The following is a 25,867-nucleotide window of genomic DNA, read 5'->3' as shown; positions in this document are numbered from 1 at the left end:
GGCTGCAGCAGCACTGTGCTGGGAATGTAAATACTGTGGGTTTGGGGAAAACTTCTGGCAAAGAACTATCTCTAAATGAGAACAAGCAAGACAGAGGCCAGCTTTTATGTTTTGCAAGTATGCCCAGTCACTCCAGTGAGTATATTGGGACTGATGGGCTTTTCTGACTTTTACGTAAGTGACAAGAGGAGGGATTTCCATCAGGAATTTCATGATGCTCAGTGATCGTTTAAGAGCATTTTACCTTTAAATCAGGTAGCTTTGAGCTGTGGCCTTGCCAGCTGTATGGGAACATTTAGAAGGTAATTATGTACTTGGTTACCCTAAATTAATAGTCCTAAATCTTACAGGTGTGTATGGGGAGAGTGATGAAATACGAGCATTCATTAAGGTTGAGAAAAACTCTTTTCCAGTTTGTAAAATAACTGGGTGATTTGGCCTTCCATACATCAGCCTGTGAGGTGCATTAAAGTCACCATAATTCTAAGCAGTGTTTGATTAATCACTTCTGGATGCTAGGGCTGCATTACCTGATGCTCGTGTAAGGCATTGTTTAGATGAAAGCATCACTAAGTCACTCCTGTTGTTGTTGTTGTTGTTGCAGTGACCGGTGCCAGCTTCTTTGTGTTCAGTGGAGCTTTAAAATCCTCTTCAGGCTACCTTGCCAAATCCAGTATAGTAGAAGGTAAGAACTGAACTGCTTGCTTACAGCATACTGCTTTATGCTAACCACATGCAGCTTGGCTCTGTGGTTAGCAGGGCTCTGCTGGTACGCCTTGGGCATTTGAATCATGTTGCTGCTTCAGCTTTAACCTATTTCTTAGCAAAAAAACCCCAAAGCCCCTGTTTCCTTTAATGAGGAGGAACTTGTCCAGATGTTGGACAGGGACACAAGAATATGAGGGTAAGATAGGAAATACCTGGCTTGTGAGCCTCTGGCCAGTTTACTGGTTTGGGTTGAATGAGGACATTGTGAAGCTATGAACTATGGAATGTGTATTCCACAGACCAGGAGAGGAAGCCCTGCTGAACTTATTCTGTTCCCACATAGCTCTGCTTTACACACAATTAGGGATGTGCATTGTTTATCTGCTTTTATGTGGGCAGGTGAGAACACAACAAGTTGAGATTGTTGAGCTGGTACCTCTCTGATGTGGTTTGTTCCTCTTTCACCAGTTGTCGTATCACAGAGACAAACCCCGACTGCACACACTGCATTGAAAACTGTTACTGCTCATTAGCTGAGACAGAACTTTGTAGTCTAACCTCACTGCAGATGTGACAGTGCAGGCAGGAATGTTTTAAGTGTGCTCCTTACAGTGCGAGTGAGGTATGCGAGAAGCCCACGCATGCAGTCAGTCAGCACGGCTCCACTGATGAGCAGGAGCTCCTTCAGCTGCACCAGCTTGTGAGTTGGCAGCTAAATCAGCATGCGGTCCATGGGTGAGTGGTCATCCTCTTGGTGTAAGTCACTATCTATAGGTCTTTGCACCATTTTCTGTGTCTAAACTGGTGGTTTAATGGTAGTGGTTTAATGTTTAGTTTAACCTCTTTTAGACAGAGGTACAGGTGGATTCAGGCAAGGAGGCTGTACACAGGGGAAGCGCTTCATTCTCAAGCTATTTCTGTGGTAATTTAGACTGACCCAATCAAAATCTGTATAATTTGCCACTGTCTGGCAAGGACTGACTTCTCACAAGCTCCTGTCACACTGGAGTGCTGCTTCCAGTGCCAGCAGAGGTGACAGCAGGAAGGATGGAAGGACATGGGGCTCCTGAGGGCTGCCTAGAGTGGGTGTCATGTTCTGAGGCAAACTAATGTGGCTGTTGTTGTAGCTGACTTCCCCTGGTAGATGGACTTCCCTCATCCATGTGTGACCCTAGTCAACACTCATCGGTGCCGTGTTTTAGGAATCTGAGAGTTCAGAAATGATCTTATGTAGCATTGCTGCTTATGGCTCCTGTACTAGATGTTTTAACCTTTCTGTTGGAAAAAGAGGAAGGACTTTTGTTTCTTTTTCTACATAGGCTCTGTTCAGTGTGGCTTATCTTGGCTTATGAGGATTTCTTGGTTCCCTAGATGGGGTGATGGTCCAGATAACCGCTGAGAACATGGACTCTTTGAGGCAGGCCTTGAGAGAGATGAAAGACTTCACCATTACATGTGGCAAAGTAGATGCTGAAGATCCTCAGGAACACGTTCATATTCAGTGGGTAGAAGATGATAAAAACTTCAGTAAGGGGTAAGCAGAGGAGCAACCACTTGACATTGAATGGTGACTGCCTGTGTTTGTGAAAACTTTTAATTGCTCTTATAAGGTGCACAAGTCTTCAAATCAATAGGGATTACAAGTCTGTGCCTCTATTTTGAGTGATAAGATGCAATTAAATGTAATGAAAATGGAATGGAGGTACCAGAGCTTTGGGGCATCGGTCTAGAAAGTTGTCTATGCTATGGATTTTTTGCCATTGCTAATATCCAGTTATTGGAAACCACTAATCTGTCTCCAGCAGTCAGTGCTGAACCCTGCATATTGTGGTCACTTCGCTCTCCTGGTGCTTAGTTTGCATTAAGTAATGCTGGAAATGAAATCACTGAACATCAGCGGTGTATCTGGATTCTTCATAGTTTAGACAAAAAAAAAGAGGTTTATGGCAGTAAAGTGCTGTTGTGATGGGGTACATTTAAGGAGTCAGCATTTAGAAGGAAGAGTAGTTTCAGGCTCTTCAGGTCAGTCTTAGGCTCTGTGATCGAGTTCTGGGCTGTGTAAGTAGTGTTTCAGGTATTGCTGGCGTACACTGTTACAAATGAATAAAACCCATGCCTTATTGCTGTGTTAGCACCTTCTGAGGTCTCAGCTCTGGTACAAAGCTTTGCTGAAAACCTGCAGGAAGATCCCTCCTGCACCTGGTTTGTGCATGTTGACCAGGGTGGGCTGCAGGGAGGATGCTGCCTCAGCTCTGAGCCCATTCCCACAAGGCTGCTCCTGCTGAAGCTCCAGGCCCAGCAGCATCCTCACAATTAGCAGTTGCAATTAAGATCACTGGTTTTGGCAGTCTTAAGCCTTTGGGTTCCCTTCTGAGGGTAATTTTGGTCTGTGCCCCATTAAGCTGATGGGAAAAGTTGCTGTGTTGTAGCAGTTCCAATTGCAGAACAGTTATGAAAACCCCTGCAGTGAGGCAGTTGAGGATTCAGGTGCAGCAGCACAGCTGCCCTTTGATTCTGATGTAGTTCTCTTTTGCAGTGCTCTCTGTTCAGCTCATGTCTTCTGCTGAGTCTGAACTTACCCTTTTCCCTCCCTTTCAGTGTTGTGAGCCCTATTGATGGCAAATCAATGGAGTCCATAACAAGTGTGAAGATATTTCACGGCTCAGAGTACAAGGCAAATGGAAAGGTCATTCGGTGGACAGAGGTGAGTCAAAACAAGCTGCATGTAAAGCAACACTTGGCCTTTTGGGATTGCAACTCCAACCTTCTGCTGCTTTCGACCTGCTCTCCCCGCTCACCAGAATTAAAGCAGTAAATTCTTCAGAACAAACCAAACCTGTTGTAACTTTCTTCCCTGCAAGGTAACATTCAGTGTGGTATCGTGCAGAATAAAATACCCTGTGGCTGGTACATGCTCAGGCCTGGCCACCTCCTTGCATATGGTTTGAGAACATGGGGAGTGGGACCAGAAAAATACTGTCTTACCCCAGGTGACAGTTGGGTTTTACCTGCATTTGTATTAAACCCAACCTTTTAAATGGAGATGAAATAACTGTTTTTATAAAGTGGGTCTTTTGAGCCACCTTCTCTAACCTGGTGCAGGTTAAACTGGAAGTGCTGTGGTGTCAGTCACTTGCAGAAACTGCTTGCCTTGCTGATGGACCTGTGACTCTGCCAGCATGCAAATGCTGATGTTAAAAGATTTCTTCAAGTGTTTCTCTTAACCTGCCCAGGAGGAACCCCATTACCCCCTTGGCAGCTTGCCCCTTTGTATCCTGTTTTCCCAGGTCCATGGGGCTCAACAGAGCCAAGTTCACCGACAACAGTACAGATCTTCAGCTGGGGTAGCTTCTAGTAAAACTGTGACATTAACATCTGTTTAAAAGCTGGTATTGATTAAAAACTATGTGCAATAAATAGTGCATTTCCATCGTGAGGCTTTTGCCCAGAACAGGGTTTTGAGAACACAACTGTTCAAATCTTTCCTTTTGAAGTTTGCTTTTTCCCCCCCTAAGTGTCTTGTCGTCAGGGTCATTTGCTGCTCATCCCTGAACAGCTCTTCTTTAAGCCTTCATTTGTAGAAAGATTAACTGGTGTCTCAGTAACCTTATTTGCTAGAAGAGCCAAGGGTTGTGTCTGGTGTTACCTCTTTCCTGCAGGTGTTTTTCCTGGAAAATGATGAGCAACATAATGGTCTGAGCGACCCAGCTGATCACAGCAGGCTGACTGAAAACGTGGCAAAGGCTTTCTGTTTAGCTCTCTGTCCCCACCTTAAGCTGCTGAAAGAAGATGGAATGACTAAGCTGGGTCTGCGCGTTACGCTCGACTCAGATCAAGTAAGTCTTGAATAGTTTCAGTTTACATGTTCCCTTGTTCATTCCTCAGAAAGGGAATACACACTTCAACCATTCCCTTGCTTAAAAAAGTACCACTATCAGATGCCAGTGTTGTGGTGCTGACTGGTGTTTGGTGTTCTGGGCCATCTGTTAAAAAGGGAAGCTAGTGCCTATCCTGAATCAACACCAGGCTTGATCCCTATGTGCCAGTTGGCAGCACCTGCTCTGCAGCCAGAGATCCAGGCCCAGCCCTCTGAGCTGCAGGCCTGCCACATGCTTGAAGAAGACTCTGAATTGGCCTTTGCACCAGAAATAAGAAGATGGGAGTGTAGGAAATGTATTATTGGGTGAGCACAAAGCATTCCCAAGCATGGGTGGTCTTAAAAGATTACACTGCATGTGAGACAGAGGAGCAGTTGGAAGGTCCCTTAGGGAGTGCTCTGCAGCAGAAGCCACAGACAGAGATAAGGGAGCAGAGCTCCCTGGGAAGGGAGATGGCCTTGCCCTGGAGTGGAGGTGTTCCTGGTGTCAGCCAGCTTTTAAATACTGCCTGAGTTAATCTGATAACACAGGGTGCGGTTCCTGCAGGTCTGAATGATCTGCTTTGACAAAGCAGTAGGGTACTTCTGTGTAGGTGGCCATTGGGAACCTAAAGGAGAACAAAAACAAGGGGAAAAGCTGCTTTAGTGCCTGCTAAATCCAACTTTCGGGGCAGAGGCCACAGCACCTCCCACAGCTCATCCTCTTGCCCACCCAACTGCAGCCTGTGTCCTGTTCTCTGTAAACCCCCTCCTCTCACTTTGTATTTTTTAGGTTGGTTATCAAGCTGGGAGCAATGGACAGCCACTGCCCTCTCAATACATGAACGACCTGGACAGTGCCTTAGTTCCAGTGATTCATGGAGGGGCATGTCAGTTGAGTGAGGGGCCAGTCATAATGGAGCTCATCTTTTATATTCTGGAAAACATCTCATAAGAGGACTTCATTTTCTGTTCAGACCTGTTCCAGCAGCAGTTGTATCTGAATCATTTGCACTTTAAAACTGGAAAATTAAGCTTTTTGTTAACACTATTGGGGAATGGGGTGGGGGGAGGAGGGAGGGACAGTTGTTCCATAATTCTAAATCTTCTATGCATTGTCAACAACCAGAGGATCAGGGCAGCTTCTATACTACAACATGGCTATGCTATCCTTGCAGCTAATACACTTCTGTTACTGTTTAGAGAAATGCTCATGTTTAAAGACTTACAGTCATGTACTCTAAATGCTCAAACGGGTGCGAAGATCACTGGGGCATAAATAAAAAGTGAAACTCCACTCTTGTCCTGGTTGTAGATGGACATGTGAGAACCACCACCTACGACCACCGTTCTGACCTCGTCCTCATGTTGCTGGTGGCTGTGCTGTAGACATTCAGAAGTCATGTTTACATTATTTTGACCAGATTATTGGTTGAAAGACATTTGGAGTAGCCCTGGAGAGACAGGGGCAGGTTACCCAGCCATAACTACATTGGTCTATGCCTCCAAAGGAGCAGATGGGCAGGTGGGATTATGTAAACTGCAGTTTTGTGTACGTGATAGGCCAGCTTCCTTTTTTCCTCTCTATTTACTGTAAAACCCTGTCACCTTTGCAGATTCCTATGATCGCTCCTAGAACAATCCTGCTATTCTGTACTTTGTTTACAAATCTGTTACAAAGCAGAGGAAGTATTAGCCCTAAAGTGTGGTTCTATCTCATTGCTCTTCCCCAGTAGGTCCTGCTTTTAAAGAGAAGTAACACCCAGGGCAGCTCTGAGTCTCCTCCTGGCTGTACGCTGTAGTGTAATGCTTGTGTCATGTAATACAAGGCAGCTTGCACTTCATCTTAGCAGCCCCATGTAAAAGCTTACCCGTGCTAAAAGTCTAGAGTTGCTCTTTCTTGCATGTTCTGCTGAAAAAAAGGCTTTGTGGGCAGCTCCCAACACTTGTGCCTGGCTCAGCGCTCCTGGTCTCACCCAAGAGGGCTTTAGTAGGGAAAGAAGCTGCAACTGAGACTCAGTCAGAGACAGGAACTGTGTTTCCAGATTCTCAGTGGAAAGCTGCTCACCTGTGGCAAGAGCTGAATGCAGGATTAGGGGTTTGGTTTGTTTAGCCGTAGCCATGTGGAGCTGCTGGTTTGGGTGCCTCGCAGAAGGGGATGAAGGTTTCTTCTCCTGTCTGTGCAGAAAGTTAATCTGGGGAGACAGGTGCTCACTTCTGGTGAACCTTGCACTGTCCCTACTCGCATTCAGTTCTGGTGGATGCAGCAGGGGTTACTTTGGGTTTGCTGTAAATGGGTAACACAGGTGCCCGTTCATACCCAAAGGGAAGTGTGAGGCTGATCTTTTAACAGATACACAGTATTAGCTGGGAAAAGGAAAAGGTAACTACACATAGCAATGTGTTATGCATAGAGCGCAGCGTATGTACAGAATGTACTTGTGAATAAACAGCTACGGCTTTTTAAACAAAGTCTGACAAACCCAAGATGGCAAATGATGGCTGTCCCCAGCCAGCACTGGCAGAAGGTGGCCTGAGAACTGGGGTCCAGCACCAGAAACAACAGCCAGGCAGTTAAGAGGTAGCACACTACTACAGCCAATACGCTTAGAACAGTAAGTGTGGCATCAGAGCAAGACCTTACCTCTGCGCTGGGGAGGAGGTGGCTGGCTTGGTGCAGCTCACTCCATGGGTCATGCTGGATGAAACCCAAACTCTCACACAATCCCTGTTCTCCCGATGGATTTGTGCAGCGGAGCAGGACTGAGGTTACTTCCTGATTCCCCTCTGCACACTGGTTTGGGACACACTTCACAGTGTAGGCAAGATTTGGTTCCTGGAAGAGCACTCCATAAACTAAAATTGCCCATCTTCCTTCCAGAGCCTGCTCTCCAGCTTTGCCACAGCAGCGGCTTTCCAGTTCCTTAAGTTGCATTGTTATAATCATGCAGTAAAAGAGGTGAAAAATCATTTCTCTTCTCTTCCTTTGCCCCAAAAGTCTTTTAGGTTTGGATTATGTTTGTGCAAAACACTATCAACTGGTGACTGACATGTTTGCTTCAACCATAGCCTTTGAAATGACCTTAATTACCATGTTGTTAAGAAATGAGTACTTGTTTTAGAGAAAAAAGAACTGTACTTTTAAAATTCAGTTAGTTAACACTGCAAAAAACTGCATATTATATTTTTATTTTCAACATGTAGTTTTGTATATTAAATTTATTGAAATTAAAAACTAAACACTGTATTGTCTTCATCTGCTCAGGAAGACAGAGGCAGTGCTGCCTGACCCTTACCCACCTGGACCCTGCTTGTCTATGCCCTGCCCTGCCTAAAGAGCTGGTGCAGGAAAGGCTCCAATCCCGCAGTGCAGGCACATCCTCTCCTCTGAGATCAGTCCTTTCTCTGAGCTCGCAGAGGTTTAAAAACACAAACGTATTTGGTACCATTTTGTTGTATGCTGCTGATCAGAAGCATTCCTGAAAATAGTCTTAATCCCGTTTTCTATGTAACAGAGTGGCTATTTTCCCCAGCACCTGGAAGAACTGTAAAAGCCTATTTCTGTACAAATACAAGGTACGTTTGGGAAGCAGCGCAGTCAGAGCTTACTTAGTTTTCTCTTCCCCTCCTTTTTACATTTAAAAAGAAAAAGGATGAAGGCACAGTACCAGGGCTGCACTGACCATGCAGGGCAGACAGCTGGGAGCCAGAACAAGAATGTACATCTATACACACCCGCTGCTCTGGAGCCTGCCATTCCTTCCTCCTCAACAGCAGCATCCCACTGAGCTCGAGCTGCAATGGCACACACAGAGGGACCCACTGCCTGAGTTCCCTCTCTAGTTTAGAAATGAGAGAGATCAGAGAGGCCTTGATAAGGAAACAGAAGAAGCAGTAGCAGACTGCTGGCTGTACCCACAACACTGGAAAACATGAATTCTGGTAAAGGTCTTACCTGTGGCTTCACCAAAAAGTTCTTGCACTGCCTCAGGGAATTCTGAAGGGGCTAAATTTTTCCCACACCACTGTGCATAGTTAGTGTAACATTCATCCTGGTGCTACATTAGTAGTCCCACGTTAAGGCAATTCTGTCTATTTTGTGTAGACTAGTGACAGTCCCCTGCAGCAGCAAACTCCCAGAGCCTTACATCTGCCCCGACGTTATTAGTAAGCACTATGGCTGTTATCAAAATAGACATTAGGTTCAGTAGTGCATTCATTTAACATCTTTGGTGCTTGCAGCTAGCAGCATCTCTCTGCAGACGTTCATCCCACATCTTTTAACTTGCCAGTGGAGCTGGGGGAAAAACAAAGGAAAAACACCAGAATTACTTGATGCAGCTTTTACCAGATGTTCACAGTTCAAGGTCACATTAGATGTGAAATGCTGACATTCATTTTCTGGATGGTCAGCTACAAAACCCAATGAAGCAGTACTGTTAAACACTCTAGTGACTGGAAATGCTTAAGTGTCCAGTCACTTGGTCTTGCAGATATGGCCATCAAATGTGTCCCGTCAGAGAACTATGAAGCTCACAGGCAGCTCACTGACCCTCATGGCTTCAGGGCAAAACAGTCCCTTTGGTGCTACAAATTCAGATTCATGCACTGAAACAAGACCTCTTGGTCTGTAAATCCTAACACAATGGGGAAGCAAGGGTATGGGCGAAAGGTGCTGTGGCCGTGAAGCTGATCACCATTAATTTAACTGCCATTTATTAGTGCAAAGCAAACCAGTATGCTGAGGAAGAGGGGTGCACACCAGACTGCAGTGCACTAAGGGAGAACTGACTGTCACCAGCAAGTCAGTTGTCCCTCTGTGGTTTATCAACACAGGCTGTGGGAGAAGTGAGGACCAAAAGTTTCAGGGTGTCAAGTGATTGTGTCCAACTACTCCGAATTTCTTTCAGACATCAGACACGGAAGTGGGCCTGAGTTAGAGAATGCACAGGCAGGGGCACTGCTGCTGTTTATCCTTCAGTAACTTTATGGAGGAAATGGCTTAAAAAACAAAGACACCAGAGTCTGGTGTTAATTTGCTTTGGATTTGTTTTAAAGAAGAGGGAATTTGTGATACCTAAAAAGCAGAGTCTGAGAAAGGAAGACAAGCTGCCAAACCAAGCAGTTTCTGCAGAGGCTGGTAAGAGGAGGAAGCCTCCCTCTTTCCCATCCTGCTAGTACACAGCTACTTTGGCAGCTCTTCTGTAGCTGATCGGAGCACAGCAGGCATCAGGCACAGCTCTTTGGGTAACCTGTATTCAACTGTACAGCTTCTCCATCCCCAGGAGCCTCCAGTATCCAGAAGAAAGCCTGTCTCCAACAGCTTCCCTTTCAGATGAAGTCAAGCAGACTTCCATGGGACAAAAAAAATCCTTTCCCTAACTTCTGGTAGGGGCAGAAGGGTCCCTGCTAACTCTGAAAGGTTCTTTGCTAACAATAGGGATGGTCAGAAAGCTTTGTCCCTCCTAGAAAAGACTCACCGATCTTGTTTTCTAAATGGCATTCTAAATAAGGGTGACATTAGAAGCTCTCCCTGTGTTTCAAGTGATTGTGAAATAACATCTTTGGTACATAAACTGATCAGAGATTGGGTAACCTCATTTCTGAAACTGTGCCAACTCACCACTACAGATACAACGAGAAATGATCCCAAAGCCAGAGCAATGTAATTAGGTCAATGTCAACAACAGACATCATTCAAGCAGAGTTCCTCTGTCCCCTGTCAGGTTCTGTCAGCCCATCGTTGGATGCAGCATTCCTACCTCAGGCAGAACTAATGCTCAAGGACCAGCCAGTTTTCTGTAACTGTTTGAAGATCTTGACCGCTGAGGGGCTCCCTGAGTCTCACTTTTACCTCCAGTTTCCCTCCAGTGGGCTTTCTGCCATCAAAAATCTGAAAGAACCACAAAGAGCAGAGCAGTCAGCACACATACAAGTGACAACATCAAACCAGGGTGCCTCAGGCAACCACGGGCTGTATCTCCTCGTGACTAGAAGATGACAGAGATCACCTGCAGGTGACCACAATGCTGAGGGCAGTGTGTCCTGGGCATGTCTGTGTTGCAGGGAGTTATTAAGGTTCCAGTTAGTGAGCTCCTGCTGGATCTTGCAGCAGCTCTCTATGCACTCACGCAGTCTTCGCTTGACCCCTTCATCTGTTAGCTACCAACACAATGCTTTGGGGAATCACCTCAATTTCTAGTCCTGGCAAAGAAAACTCTCCTGATACAGGAAATTTGCAGAAGAGAGTCCCCAGGACGGGGCTTGGAGCAAGCTGCTCTAGTGGAAGGTGTCCCTGCCCGTGGGCAGGGGGTTGGAACTGGATGAGCTTTAAAGTCCCTTCCAACCCAAAGCATTCTGTGATCCTATGAATGGTAACAGCTAACAACAAGCTTCAAGAGATGACAAAACAAAGAGCAGCCCGCTGTTTATCAAACTAACTAAACAAAACCCAACTGTGCGCAAACACATTCATGCAATGCAAATATTCCTTTTCCCTTTGCATTCAAGTACTAAACTAGAAGTCACTCCACCCAAAAAACGTACCTCAATGATCTCTCTGACTTCACATTCTGACTCCAGCTTCTCCAGTTTCAAGTGTGCTGTTCCCACTTGCTTGTCGCTTCTGAAAAAGGACCTGTTTCAAAGAAACCATCTTTAATTCAGTGGGTAAGGTTTTGCAGAACATGAAAGAGAAAGCATGCTCAGGTCAGCACTGTTTGCACCATCACTGCATCCAGGAGGGCCAGCCAAGATGTGCTACTAGAACCCTGCAAACCAGGGTGCAAGAGGCAAACCCTGAGTGAATGAGACTACAAGGACAAGATACAAAGTACCCAAGTTTTAATTACTCTCTTGCAACCAAGTTAAAGATGAGGACAGTGGTGAAGAAAAATGACCAACTAAAGGAGCACTGGGAATGGCATCAGCTTGTGTCCCAGCACAGGGCAACAGGAAGAGTGGCCTCACAGCCAGGACAGACAGCAACCTTCTGCAAGGGGCTGCTCAATAGAAGCTGCATCTCTCATCGAAACAAACTCTTCACAGGCATGTGCTGGCTTTGGCAAACTACTTATCAGGGAAAAGTCACATGAATCATTGTTTCCTTCTGATAAACCCGTTTCAGCAACTAAGAACAGTTCATTGCAGCTGTTGGTTTGATTCACCTCCACACCGGTAGTTTGAACCATCAGGAACCATTGTTTCAGACTTTCCAGTCTGCTGGAATTAAACACAAAGCATTTCATCCTGCAAGGGAAACAATCAACTGTTCTCTGCTACAGTCACTTCTGCTCAACAGTTTGATCAGCAAGACATCCATCTTTACCTTAAGAGGCAGGTGGTGCAATCCTTATCCACATGAACGCCTCCAAAAGGCAACAGCTAAGACTAACACACACAAATTCCACTGGGTTTCTCTGCCTGCATCCAAGCATTTTCCTTGCTTTTGAAGTAAGTCTCCAAAAGGTTTGATAAACAACTAAAATGTACAGAGTCTGGAGGCAGTAAAGCCACCCAGCCATGCCTGTGCCTGTCATGTTTTAGACAGGAAATCTGCCAAGAATTCAGAAGCTTCCTTTTTTATGCTACTATCTGGGAAAAAACAGGCAAGGAAACCAACAAATATACAAAAAATAACCCCATTAATCCACCCTTCTTCCTATTATATATATTATCAAGCAAGACTTGACATATGCAATGAAAACTTTGAGGATTATTATATAGAGCCTCATGATCATGTCATCTGTGGCAACAGCAGCCAGTCTATTAATACACAGACCTGATGTCAGTTTCCAAGGGAACATCTGTGAACCTGATGGTCTAAACTCTGACTGGAAAAGGGGGAAGGTTGTTTCCTCACATCCACCACCTCAACGATTGCTCCACTCATATATTCTCCAAATAGCTCAGATCAATCACTGTATAAGGAACCTGCCGTCCAGATTTTACCCTCACTTTCTGGCCTGTTTGTTCAGAAACAGTGTCAGGAAGAGTCCTACAGTACCTGAGTCTCTATAAATTAGTCTGGTACCATTAGCCCAGGCTGCGGGGAGCTCAGACCCTTCTGGATGGCACAAAGACCCCAAGACCTCTGCAACTGAATGCACTGGAACATGCAATGAGTCACTGTTAGGAAGCACATCTCCTCCAAGAACCTGCTGCTGAAGGACTTGAAAAACTCCAGCTCAGTTGTCAGATTACTCCTTAGTTGTCAGTTTGTCCATCTCAACACAAAGTGCTGCAGTAAAGAAAAAGCAATGTCACAAGGAGTCACCTCAAGGGCTGATAATGCTGCCCCAAACACGATGCCTATGAATTCTCTTGGCAGAAAGCCCTCCAAAGATAAGACCTCATTCTCCATCGATACGACTACATCATTTAGAGACAAAGCCATTTAGAGAAGTTCAGATTTTATTCTCTTACATGCTAGAATACTTCCCTGACTTCACAAGCACCTTAAAATGAAGAGGGATTACATAACTGTACTGCAGTATGCTGGCACCTTGTTCATAAACTCAGGGAATCAGCGATTCTTCTGGCTGAATGCTTCTTAAAGCATTTTTCCATTTTATAATTCAAGACACAATAAAGACTGGTTCAGCCCCCATCAGTTCTAGGGGGGTGGCTGTGAAGGATGTGAACTTGCTCCAGGCCATGGCTTCAGAAACAGCTTTGGGGAATCTCCTTTTATCTTGAGAAGCTTTTAAGAGAAGTTTAAGGAGAGACTTTTAACTTTGGAGAAATCGCTGCTGGGATTTTTAGTTTAAAGTGTTCTTTCAAGTGAAGTTTAATATCTATGACCTGAAACAAGTCTCCTCTGCTCACTGACAGAAAACAATTCTTTGGAGACAGTCAAAGAGCTACCAGAGACCCCAAACCTACACCATCTACAAGCACTTCTGAAAGTATTATTCATTTATAGTCTTAAAGACAGGCAGGGAGCGGGCAGCCTTTAGAATAGAGCCTGCATCACTTAATCCTCTTTTCTCCCTAGACGACAGCCAGGGGAAGGTGCTCAGTGGGTTTTTCTTCTCTTCCTCATTCCCTGTTGCTATGTGCCCAGGGAAACTGCCACCCCTCCACCCCAAACCAGCAACAAGCACATCTTTAACTTGTTAAATTCCTATTCTAAGAACAAAACCAAAACCTCGGACCTCAAAAAGGGACGACCTGCAGAGAGTTTTTTGCTAATCTTCAAAAAGGCTTCAAAGGACAATCTGGAGCTGGCACATAACTCATGAATCACCACAGTGTTTCCAATGGGTGAAGTTGAGTCTGAGCTCAGATATTAAAACCAAGCGCAGTTCCAGCTGGTAAGAGAACAGGATGTGCCCCACGTGTACAGTGATATGCAAAAGATAGGGGAAAATGTTTTAAACCAATGTAAGCACTGAAGAGTTCTGTGCGCAAGAGGCTGGATCTCTAATGATGACACCATGAACAACTGAGCAGTAGAGCAAGCAGGAGGGGTAGAGAAAGAGTAAGAAAATCAGCTTTTGCTTCAGTGGAGATGCAAATGGAACGACCTGGACTTCAGCTCATAAATTACAACATCTACAACTTGAAAACCACCTCAGAGAACCTATGGATCATTTCTGCAAGTCCCAGTAAGAGAAACAAAGAACAGCACAAAGAACCACTACGACAAAGCCAGGTTAGCTAACATCTCATCCAAGTCATGGATCGCAACCAGCTCAGGGATCAGGGAATACAGGCCACCGATTCTGAATAAATCAGTAGTAAGCATAGACTTAGGATGAATATTACCAACTGTTAACATCCACCTCATCATCTTGATCTCTGAGATGAGTGGAGTCGTCTGTCTCTCTCAAGATAGTTTGCTAGCAGTGCTCAGTAAATACTGTAATATCCTCAGAAGGAAGTACAAAACCGTAACACTAGTTCTGCCATCATCTGACAGCTGCTTTGCTGCTGTTCATGTTTTGCTGTTACTTGTACTTACTATTCTACAAAGTTACCCCCTGTAATATATAAATCTTCTGACGACAAACCAAACCGGGTAAGAATCCAAATGATCTGAAGCTGAACCATGATGTTCTCAGTCTCATCCACTCCTCTTGCACACGAACCCTCCACTGATGTGACAGTTATGAATCAACTTCTCTGAACTTCTGCCTTTTGTTCACCTCCATAGGGAAAGGCAACAGAGCTCAGACACGTTCTGAAAGGAGTTCTCAGACACGAGAACCAGACAACACTTTACTGCTGGCTTAAAGATTGGGCTTCATCAATTTCAGCTACTTCAGTCTTCTCAACTGTTTCAGAGAGGTGATGAGAGGGAGCAAACTGTGGACTTACCCTTTATGAAATACTTCAAATTTAATCCCTTTGGACCGAATTGCTCGCCGGAAACCTCGGTGATTTCGGTTGATGTTCAACTTAAACAACTGGTTATATTCTACAGTGAGGATACAGAGAAATGAAGGTAAAACATGTGCTGTGCTCTATTACATGCACATACTCAGACTCCTGTTTATCTTAGTTTTGTCCACTTAGAAACACTTCACATCCCTATGAACCTCCTCCTCAGGAGGTTATTTCAGTCATTAACAAGGCATCACTTTACAGGGACAGAAACCAAACTGCAGAAAACCAAATCCCGAGGTGACAGCAAATTACTGGAGAGCCAGAACTGGAGAATCAAGGTCTTTCAGCAATAAGCAGAAAAACGTACAAAATAAGGAAGCAGCACAGGAAGCTTGGAATGACTGGCAAGGGGGGGTTTTGATAATGCAATTAACACCAATTTAACACCAGTTATGAGCATAACAAGAACTACACCACAGGATACCTGTTTATCAGAAAGTCCCACAACATTGTGCAGCTAATGTTCAAAGACTTATCTGCTGTGCTACCCAGGAACACTCATCTCTGCTTGCGAGCCTCGGATCCCAAAACCTTATAGCTAAGTGGTTGCTCAGCAAGTGCAGGTGAAATTACTGGAAGACTTGGAACACAGCTCTTAGCATCAGAGCTTCAGGACTTCCACTTTTAATAGGAAATACACATAAACTCGAAAGAGACATATTTATGTATCTATATGTATCTATTTTGAGATAAATTCACAACTAGTAATTTGAACACTGAATTCAAAGTTGGTTTGATGTAGATCGCTGCTAACTGCAAGAGTTAAAGGAAAAAATATAGAGCAATAAACCAAACTCAGAGTACAAGAGGTTTAATTCTAAACCACATGATGAGTCTAATAGTCGTAGTCAATGGCTCAGTACAAAGGAGTAGTTTTCAGAAGGTACAAGGGAAGTATTTTAGTTGGGTTTAAGACCCATTGTCTTAAAAAAATACCTATAAGATCTATTTCTGCAGCGGTGCTTTGTCAGGTTTCGAAGTGGCAGCTGATTGCCAGTTCTGTCATGATCTTTGCTAATCTCCAAGGACACAAAACCCGACTGAAAAAGATCTGATCCCTGGAGATATTAAAATTGATGATTTAACTTATTTAATATTTATTTATCTGGCCCATCTCCAGCAGGGCTGATGGCAACAGCGGGAGCACGACTGGTAACTCGATGATTTCACTAATTCATAACATAACTACCACCAATATTGGGATGAAGGTGAGGAAACTGCCATCGCAGCAGGACTTCACCTTACAACAAACCCGTTCATAAGGAAAAAAGGCCTGGTTCACCATATGGGACTAGCCTATACTCTCCCATGATCCCTAAGGTGCAATGTTTTTCCCTCTGTCCCAGAAAAAGTACTAACCTGGAGAATTGTTATTGTTTATTACAGGTGTTTTACTCTTCTGAGGCTGTTCCTATTAAAGAGAGAGACACATTACATAAACCATCAGATATTGTCTCAAAATACAGAGTAGTAACAATTTTTATTAGCAGCTCTTTTTTATACCTACACATTGAACATGAGGTTTTAGGGGGTTATGAGAATGATACGAGCAGCCATGGTGCATTCAAGACTAAAGTATTTGGGTTTCATTGTGGTAACAACAGTAGATAAAGAATAAGTCAAACATTACATTAAATATAAGCCACAGATAAGCTACATGGTCACACTCAATTCAACCCAATCATCACAGAGTTACCAACTATGGCTGTTCAACTACAGGATAAACTGCACACGTTCCATGACACAGTAATTCTGGTCCTTCTGCATTAGTTGGAATAATAAAGCTACACAAGGAATTCATCACAAACCAGTCAGGGAATTGCCCTACTATTATTTTGCCAGACAATCAATCTGCCACCAAAATGAATTAACTTTTAACCTAAAGTGGAGAACAAACTGAATCTCTGGGGACTGAACAAGGACAATGTGACCTAATTACTGCAGCTGCTTTGCAAAACTGATCCCAGCTATGAAGGAGAAAGGTGGTGGATTGACTGTTGGTTAAGCAGCGGAGACCTGGCTTCTTTAAAACAAACAGATTAAAAGCAACTACGCTGAGCCTTGCTTATTCCCTGGAAAATTATTCATACAGACCAATTCTGTTTTTAGCCACCCCTCATGGGGGGGGGAACCCTCCATTAAGGCCCCATGTAACTCAAATCTAACCCAAAACCTGATCATCATGAATTTCTCACAGGTAACTGAATTCAATTTAGTGTAATTGCTGCAAAAAAAATTTATTAGGAGGCAAACTCTAGGCTCTGCATTCTCACAGGGTAAGTATTAGACCTGTAAGAGCAAAGACTGGTTCTGCCCTACAGTGAAAGCAGCAGGAGCCACAACACTTCTACTGAGAGCAAGACTAGACTTAGAAGCCCTTCTAGCTCAATGGTTTTGATATTTTTCAGACCAGAGGCTGCTTTTAAAGGTGAGGGGAACAGTACGACACTGTGGAGTTCCAAGAAAAGCATCAATGTATATATCTATATACATATTTTTATATACGTGCACATAAGTATTAACTAGTAAGGTCAAGAAACTTGCATGGCCTAAGTCAGATATGCACATACATATTTGCTAATTGAATCACCAGGAGTCACACGCATTTATTTGATGACAAAGATTAAACTTTGCAATCCATTTCTATAATTGTAAGAGAAGTCCAAAAGCAAAGTCTTTAAAAGCTTGTTTTCTTAAAGGAAGTGGACCTAAAGGGCGATCCCACCTAAGGCGGCTCCTCTCCCCTACTGACAGCTTTGCGCATCCTTGTGTTTGAAGTCGCCAGTAGTTTTGCACCCCTGGAAGAAATGAACTTCTACATACTTTGCAGACACCGGAAACAGTCTGATTAGTTATCTTCACAGGGGAAAATGTGGGCACGGCTTAGCACTGTGAATGCTGTTCAGCAGAAAGCTGGTGGTCAAGGCAATCAGAGAACATGCAAGCCTAAAGCAGGTTCCACACTGCTAAGTGTAAGATGTGGAGAACATCAAGGGGCAGCAAAGCTCAGATCTGCAGCAAACTCATTAAGCAGCTCTGTTTCTCAGAAAAAGCTTCTGGTTTAGAACTAAACTCAGGCAGTATGGCTGGAAGTGTTCTCCCTTTCTAGAAGAAAACCCACACACTTCCTCCTTGAAGCCCTCCCAAGCTAACAGCAGTGGCAAGGGTCAGACTGAGGAACAGCAGAGCCAGGACACACACTCACCGCGCTCGGGTACTGAAATTCAAACTTCACAAAGGGATCCAAATCTCTCGGTGATACACCTGAGTGAGACAACACCACCAATCCAAACAGCCCATATAGGTATGTTCATTGCATCTGTAATGCTAATGGTTCTCAAGAGCACCCGAGTGAGTTTCAGTAGGACTCATGACCTGTCTGTTGGTAACTGAAATCTAACAAACCAAAATCCAGAGAAAGCTGGTGTCCAAAGGAAAACACCTACTTCTCTTAATGCTGCTGTTAGTCCTGAGACAGACTAGCACAGACGGCTTACAAGCTCCCAGAAAAAAGGGACTAAAATCAGGAACATTGGCAGGAGCAACTCCTGTCTACTGAAGGGTCAATACACATTAACGTGGTGCAGAGTTAAGGCAGGCATAACAAAATAGGAGATAAACATGAAACTAAAACTATGACCCAGTTATGAGCGAACCCAGGACAACTTGAAGTTCTTCCCTCTGTCCAGATGGATCCCAGATTCTCTTTATTCTTCTGGGGGTTTTGGTTTTTTTTAATACTGTTTAAAAGCTGGGAGGGGCTTGAGCCTGAACCCTGGTTACTTTGTTTTAATGAGTGCTGGCTACAAGTCTTGACTCCTAAAGTGGTCTTCAAGGTAGAAAAATCTCATTCCCCACTACTTTCCTTACCTACCCAGGGGAAAAAGCCCACATGCCCTTTTGAGTACCCACCTGGTGGAGCTGGTAGGTTTATCCCCCTGACAATAAGAAGGTGCATTTCTGTGCTGTTGAGCTCAGAAAATATCCTGTGAAAAAAGAAAGACAAAAAAGTGTATTCATCCCAGTAGCCCACCACCAGATCCACTGTCAGACCAGGACACCAGGAATGTGCCAGATTGCTTTCAACAGTGCACTCCTACACAGATCATCTTCATAGATTACAAAAGAGCAAGGAAAAAGCACAAACCAAGACAAAAACATCTCTGAGGTATAATGGAAAATGCCATCAACAAAGCCAAAAGGCAACAGGATTGAGGGAGGAACACAGAGGCAGGAAGAGTATCTGAAGGAACATAATACGAAGAGATGAAGCTGAAGATATTCTGAAAACAAAAGAACCCAGAAGAGAAGTTAGAGAAGAGTTTCTATGTATTTAAGTTGTTGTGTGTCTTTTAAGGAATGCTGAGCCTAATGCTAGGTGCTACCCAAGTCTGCTGAAGCCCACAATTCCCTAAAGAAGATCTAGAAACGAGGAAACTCATTCCAGCACGCCTGAGAAATCCCTTTGGTTTTCCACACCTTATCATCTTGAAGGTTCGTTCCTCAAAGTGATGGCTTGGAGGCTCCATTCCTTGTGCTCGTGCAAGCTGCAGGATGTCCATGTCCTTTCTACAACCTTGTGCCATTTTCTCAAACCTACAGAAAAGGCAAAGAAACAACAGAAAAGCTACAACACACACTGGGACATCAAACAGAGCATTCTGCCAGATACAGCCCACACAGTAAGCCTCACAGCAGAGGTCTGATTGCAACTTGGGCATGCAGGAGGCTTCACAGGTCCTGACCCTTTCACTTATGAGAAACTACCTGACCCCCATCATCTTTAAGGGGGTCAGGCAGACTCATGCCTGAACTGACCACATTGTGGGATGATTTAACAGTGGGTCTTACCGAGTCGTTTCTGCTACGTTTCCCAGATGCATGAATTGCTTGGAATACTGCAGACACCTCTGTCAACAGAAACAAACCCAAACAAATACAGCTGCACTCAGTGATCCTTATACACAGACTCGTGACTGGCAGAGAGTTTTGAGGTTGATGACATCCTAATTTAAGAAATGGCAAGAGTTTTCCCATGACACCCAAAACCATTCCCCCACCATTCCCAGTCAAAAAGCCCAGCATCTGATTGTTCTGCCCTTTTTAATTGCTTTTTAATCACTTCATTTCCAAATATGAGGTTCAGTCAAGGGCCGGTCTTAATCATTCAGGTACTATTTACAAACTGGAGTGCTCACATTAATAGTGGCAATTTGATAGTCCCGAGCCTCCAAGCACAGCCTCTGACTTCAACTAGTAAATCTAACTCTGAAAATGCTCCCCTTTAGGACACACAAAATCAGAAGTAATTTAAAAGAAAACCAAAAGACCCCACAGAAACAATGATGGGATGGATGATAATATTAACAAAACCCAGAGAGATATTAAAATAACAACACCCAAAGCCTCACTAAAAAAGATAAACTGGTCACCTCGTATTGGTCCTTCAGCAGTTTTATGAGCTGTGCATACACTTCATCTGCTTTCTGAGACAGTCTGACATCTTCATGGTGTATGAAGATAAAATCGCCCTCGTCATCTGTAGGGGGTGATGGCAGCTGCAATGTAAGGACACCACATTTTAGAGCCCTTATAGGGGAAAAATGAAGTAAACAAAAAGCAGCCAGAATGTCTGGAAAGGTCAGTGAAGGGAGAGGGGTTGTTTTCCTTCTCAAGGCAATTCCAACCCAACCCATACTCGCACCACTGACAACTGCTTAAGTCATAAACCCTGCAAAATGTCTTACAGGCCTAGCTCCCTGATCATTCAGGTCAGGAATAATGAACAGTGCAGTTTAGTTTCCCATCTAGCCAAATATCAAGAGAAACCAGGGCACCATTCCATCACATGCACCTGATCCTCATCCCAAAATGGAGCCAGGACACAGCTAAGAGATGTACTCACACCCTAACCCCAGGGGATACTTCTAAGCTGCATGGTTTGGGTGTAAATCAAGGAGCAAACGGTTCATGGAGACTAAATGTTCTCAAAATCTGGAACACCTGAGGAGCAGCAGAGGAAACAAAATGAAAACTAAATCAAAAATATAGGGGGATTTCAGAGCTCAGTATTCCAGATTTATCAAACTAACTTAATTGTGTCACGAAATGCTTATTAAATCATTCACTGTTTGAAGTAAGCACTTAGATGTCCAAGAATATGAAACAAAGCAGGATACTGACAGTCGTACTAACCTTGGAAATATCAACAGGTTTGCCACATTTTGCTTGCTGAATCTTTATGTCAAAGCTCTTGGCTGTCCTGAGATACATCTTTGCCTGTTCAAGGTTATTTTCCTTCTTTGCTTTGACAGCTGCCCTTATGTATTGCTTCTTTCTGTTCTCCAGAAATTCCAGCTGTTCCCTCACTGAAAAACAGTTGAATAAAAACTTTCATTCATCTGACACTGCCATGCCCTGAAACACATTTATCACTTCCCATTTATAGCCAGAAAAAGGTCAGCAAAAGTACAGCTACCCAATAAGGACATTTCCTTACTGCACTTAATTGTTTCTTGGCCAGTTTCAATGGCAAGTATCAGAAAAAGAAACAAACTTCCTTCTATCATGGCATCCATCATCAAAACCTCATAGCACTTCACAAGTGTCACAATAGTGATTATAGCCCTTTATTTGAAGATCCAAAGCAGAAGGTGAGTACAAGCTTTCAGCTTGACATGTTAACTTCTAAAAGACAGCAAATATGAGTATCTTCTGTACTCATTTCTTCTCTCAACCCTGAACTGTCAGGAAAGAAACACAGATGAACCAATATGCAGGCACATTCAGACTTATCACCTCTGCTTATTTGTGATTCCTTGCCATCTTCATTTCTTATTAGTTATTGGGTCTCCTCTTTCCTTCCCGTAATATAAGGACAACTGTGCAAGTCAGGAAAGATTGCTTTACATTCTACCAGATGAGTGCATTCTGCCTCTTCTTATACTTCACTTAGAAAATGCACAGCATGAGCTATTTTCAAAGATACTGATACTGTATTCACTGCTGCACTCTACTTGTGATTACACAAGCTAAGCAGCACTTGCAATAGGTGCCTGTCTTGGCAAATAAATACACCAGTAACTCTCACATTATGTTCACTGCTGGCAGATGACAATCAACTTATTCCCATCCTCACAAAAGAGCCACTGTCCTGCTGCTGTGAGCACTTTGCCCAATCAGCCAAACCCAAATTAACTTGCCAAGGTACCCAGCCCAGATTCTATTGAGACAAAACCCCACAGTGTGTTCTGTGAGCCTCAGACACAGAGCACAGGTATTCCAAAGAAAATCTGTGGAGAATGCACTGAACAAAGCCATTAATCCAACTGATCTTTGCTCCTTGGCTTTCCTGGCGGATGCCTTAAGTGCAACTGCTCCACTCCCACACCTCCCTATGCCTTGTGCCCTCCAACAACACAGTTACAGTTTATCAGCTGTAAGCTGCATTTTGTAATTCTGGGGGGCAGGAGGTAACATCTGGATCACAGAATGCACTTTGGCTAGTGAAATACAGCTTTACGTTAGTGAAGTACTGACTGTTTCACTGTTGTGAAAATCATGTCAGTATGAATCTGTCCAGGTTCCTGCTGCACCTATTGGTCTTCTTTTAAAACACATGAAATACCCAGAAGAAATTACTGTAGTATCAGAGACCAGATATCAATTCCTTCACACTGTAAGTCGAGGGCAATTCACTCAAAAGATTAAAATGTCAGCTAAAACTGCAAAACCCCAAAATCCTGAGGATTCATAGATTTTCAAAGTCAAAATGGACAACTACTAAGTTTTAGTGGTATTTATAAAACAAGTAATGGAATTTTTCTAGAGAGAAGACTTAAGCTAACCATTGTGGCACTGTGAAATGCTCTTCAGTCTGTAAAAGACGCTGCATCAGCCAACTAAGCAGTTCTGCTTTGTCCTGAGGGAGCTACCCAGGGCAGAATGGAAGAAGGATGGGATTATTAATGCTCCATCCCTGGCAGTGTTCAAGGCCAGGTTGGAGAGAGCCTTGGGTGACATGGTTTAGCATGAGGTGTCCCTGCCCATGGCAGGGAGGCTGGAACTGTTTGATCTTAAGGTCCTTTCCAACCCTAACTATTCTACGATTCTATTACAGTCAAGGCAAACAACAGAATCAGTGAGAGCCTGAACACTGCTGGTGTGTACCCAAATCACATCATGAGGAGGAGGCCGCCTCTGACTATCTGTACAATTAATCTTGTACAGACTGTTCAGTGACCTTAGCAACAGGAGAACGAGAAACTGATGAACTACTGCCTGTGTATCAGTTTGAGATCCTCGGATAAAGCACTAGGCAAAACCCATTGCTTGATGTAAAAGCTGCATTAGATCAATGAATAATTCACACTAGCAAGCTGTCTACTTTAATGAGAGTACACACAGAGTTCAACTGTAAGCTGAGTTAAACATTATGAATTGATACATTTGTTACATCAAAATTAATTGAAACCCCAATCACCCTTAGAATTACACATTGCTGCCCCTGTGAAATAATGCTGCACGGCTGGTCTGGATCTGCCCTCCAGCAGGCACATATACTGAGCCTCCTGCCAGAGGACATCTATGGCACATATTCACAAGCTCGTACCTAAAAGATAATGAGGTTTTTACCAAGGTATTAAACTAAACTAGTGCAAACAACTTGCACATGGATCACTGGGAATGACGATCCCTTCATCTTACCAGCTGGAGGGAGGTGATCCATTGACTCTGCCTTATGCAGGGTGGAAGGTGATGAAGCTCGTTTCACATGCTCAGGAGACCTCTCCTCCCCAGCTACAGCAGATGGCACTGTAATTGGCTTAACAACTTGAGTCGGCTTTGCAGGCAGCTGAGCAGGCTTCTTGGCAACAGGGGCCTGTGCCAGAGGTTCAGTCTAACATAACAAAAGGAATTTTATATTACACAAATAAAAATCTATTCCAGGGTTGAGGACAGCATCAACAACCATGGTTATCATTTATCAGCCTTCTGGAATCACTTTTGAGGGGAGCATAACATTCCAGACAGCAAATTTTAACTTCTGGAGGTTTATGAGTAATGCCAGTACCATGCCAGTAGGTAGTTAACCTGTGCAAGTGTCAAACCTCCACTACAGAAGGGACAAAAGGAATGTTCAACAAAGCACTGATTTCGAAACCAAGCAGATGCATGCAGAAAAAACATCATCTAGGAATTTTCTCCCTTAAAAGCTACTCCAGTTGAAGCACCATCAATCAGAAAGAAACCAAATCCAGAGAGAGAAAGAAATCAAACTGATGTCTAAAGGCTGGTGCTGCCTGACAAAAAAAGTGTTGAAAATCCTGGGAAGGCACAAACAGAGGAGCTACTGACATGCAGGATGAAAATACAGATTCGAGTACTTTAGAACAATGTAAAGGGGTGACTAGGATCTGAAGTGTTTGCCTTGAAAATAAAACCCACATTTAAGACAGTTATGAAAAAGCCAAACTCAGAGACTCTGTAGGTACTGACTCTAATAACACCTCATCTCTTTCCTGCACTATAATGCAAACTGAAATCACTACCGAGACCCTACATTCTTCAGACTTATGGGAAATGTATTTCATCTTCCTTGACTGGAAATCCAGTGGCCTCATCTCTGCATATCACAAGAGGCAGCATTTTAACTTTTACACATCCTACTAAGAAATACAAACCTCCTCGTCATCATCATTCTCCTCCATGTTTGCCAGCTTGCCAGCACTTTCCAGAACAGCAGCTATTGAGCTGTCACCATCTGTTGCTGCAACACCAGGAAGAGGGGGAAATCCTGTGGAGGAAAGGAATACAGAAGAGTTGCATAAGACCTAAGATCTGTCTTCCATATTTCTTCTTTTCATAAAGCTATTTCTAGTCAAGTATTTATTACCTCATTTATTTCATAACTGAGCATAACCACACTGAGACCAAGGCCACAAAGCCTTGCTAGATAAAGTCTGAGCGGTGGACTTAAGATCAGATCTCTCACAGATATCCAAACTTTAAGATGATGCAGTAACAGAGCATAGTTTTCCAAGTTGAGCAACTGGTAGCCAGCCACGGAACCATGTATCTCAAGACTTTGGTAACAGAGATGCTCCCAGAACCAGCAAAGAATTCAGTCTCCTTTGCACAAAGGACAGTGGATTGTACAAGTTGTTGCTGGCTCTTTTTCCCTCTCACTGCTGCCTCACCTTAAAGGTACACAGTCCAGCAGAAAATCGGTGCTATCCCATACAGTAATAAAACAACACATCACTAACATCTGGATAACACACTAAAATCCTCTGCTGAAAATCCACAGCAATACAGAGGTTGCAAAGTAAGGCAGAATCACAGTAGTAAAATGTGAAGTATATGAAGAACAATTCTTTTCGCTTTTATTATCCTTTTCAGGATGGGAGGAAGGCTGGATGATGGAAAACAAACTCACTTCCACACTTCCGCTTCAGTGTCAGCTTTGAACAAGAGACCCAGAGCAACTACTATGAAATGTCTGTTAATAAGATTTATCTTATTAATACGTAGCAAGTATTTTTGCTGCTGGTCTCATTAGAGGTGCCAAGAAACAGCAACTAAACTGCTTCTAAACCTAGAGATAGCTGCTACAGGGACAGAACGTGTTTAGAGGTACACAGACAGGTAGAACGCTTTGCTGCTGCCCCCAGTTTGATCCATTATTCAGCAGTGTTTCTGTCTCCAAGGAGATCAAGGCTGGTTCTTATCGTCATTCAGATGCAATGAAATGCACTGCCAGTCCATTATAATCTCATTGCTGGTCCCAGTGACTGCCTAATGGTTGTCTTCAACCTAAATCATATGGCCTCTAAATGATGGCTGAAAAACACCTAGCTAATATGTAAGGAAATGGAAGAGTTATCTGTATTTTCAGAAGTGTAAATATGGAGT

General features: G+C 43.7%; 2 protein-coding genes across 7 annotated transcripts in view; one reads left to right on the top strand and one right to left on the bottom strand.

Moving 5' to 3' along the window:
* ZFYVE9 (zinc finger FYVE-type containing 9) overlaps nt 1–5,531 on the top strand; it is a 61,520-nt gene extending 55,989 nt beyond the window's left edge. For both annotated transcript variants that reach the window (XM_080622227.1, XM_080622228.1), the window contains 5 exons: nt 605–685; nt 2,080–2,242; nt 3,307–3,412; nt 4,368–4,544; nt 5,358–5,531. In XM_080622227.1, coding sequence (XP_080478353.1) covers nt 605–685; nt 2,080–2,242; nt 3,307–3,412; nt 4,368–4,544; nt 5,358–5,519 — 689 coding nt within the window. In that variant the 3' untranslated portion in view covers nt 5,520–5,531. The remainder of the gene's footprint in view (nt 1–604; nt 686–2,079; nt 2,243–3,306; nt 3,413–4,367; nt 4,545–5,357) is intronic.
* A 140-nt stretch (nt 5,532–5,671) lies between these two features.
* Nucleotides 5,672–25,867, bottom strand: part of CC2D1B (coiled-coil and C2 domain containing 1B) — a 37,037-nt gene continuing 16,841 nt past the window's right edge. Inside the window, exons 13-26 of one of the 5 annotated variants that reach the window (XR_013957275.1) lie at nt 24,637–24,749; nt 23,660–23,852; nt 21,149–21,321; nt 20,386–20,511; nt 19,805–19,863; nt 19,433–19,549; nt 18,866–18,939; nt 18,159–18,217; nt 16,313–16,364; nt 14,885–14,984; nt 11,111–11,201; nt 10,327–10,457; nt 8,520–8,861; nt 5,672–7,400 (exon numbers count right to left, since the gene is read on the bottom strand). Coding sequence is in view for 4 of the 5 variants with exons in the window: in XM_080622230.1 (XP_080478356.1) it covers nt 10,338–10,457; nt 11,111–11,201; nt 14,885–14,984; nt 16,313–16,364; nt 18,159–18,217; nt 18,866–18,939; nt 19,433–19,549; nt 19,805–19,863; nt 20,386–20,511; nt 21,149–21,321; nt 23,660–23,852; nt 24,637–24,749 (1,277 nt within the window). In the remaining variant the exon portion in view is untranslated. Of the gene's footprint in view, nt 7,401–7,756; nt 8,862–10,326; nt 10,458–11,110; nt 11,202–14,884; nt 14,985–16,312; nt 16,365–17,688; nt 17,752–18,158; nt 18,218–18,865; nt 18,940–19,432; nt 19,550–19,804; nt 19,864–20,385; nt 20,512–21,148; nt 21,322–23,659; nt 23,853–24,636; nt 24,750–25,867 lie in introns of those variants that run through there. The other 4 variants (XM_080622230.1, XM_080622229.1, XM_080622231.1 and 1 more) reach the window with 4 other exon arrangements.

The sequence above is a fragment of the Psittacula echo genome, assembly GCF_963264785.1.
Source record: "Psittacula echo genome assembly, chromosome: 7".
NCBI lineage: Eukaryota > Metazoa > Chordata > Aves > Psittaciformes > Psittacidae > Psittacula > Psittacula echo.
Note: the sequence above shows the minus strand (reverse complement) of the source record. Positions and strands in the feature narration are given on the sequence as shown.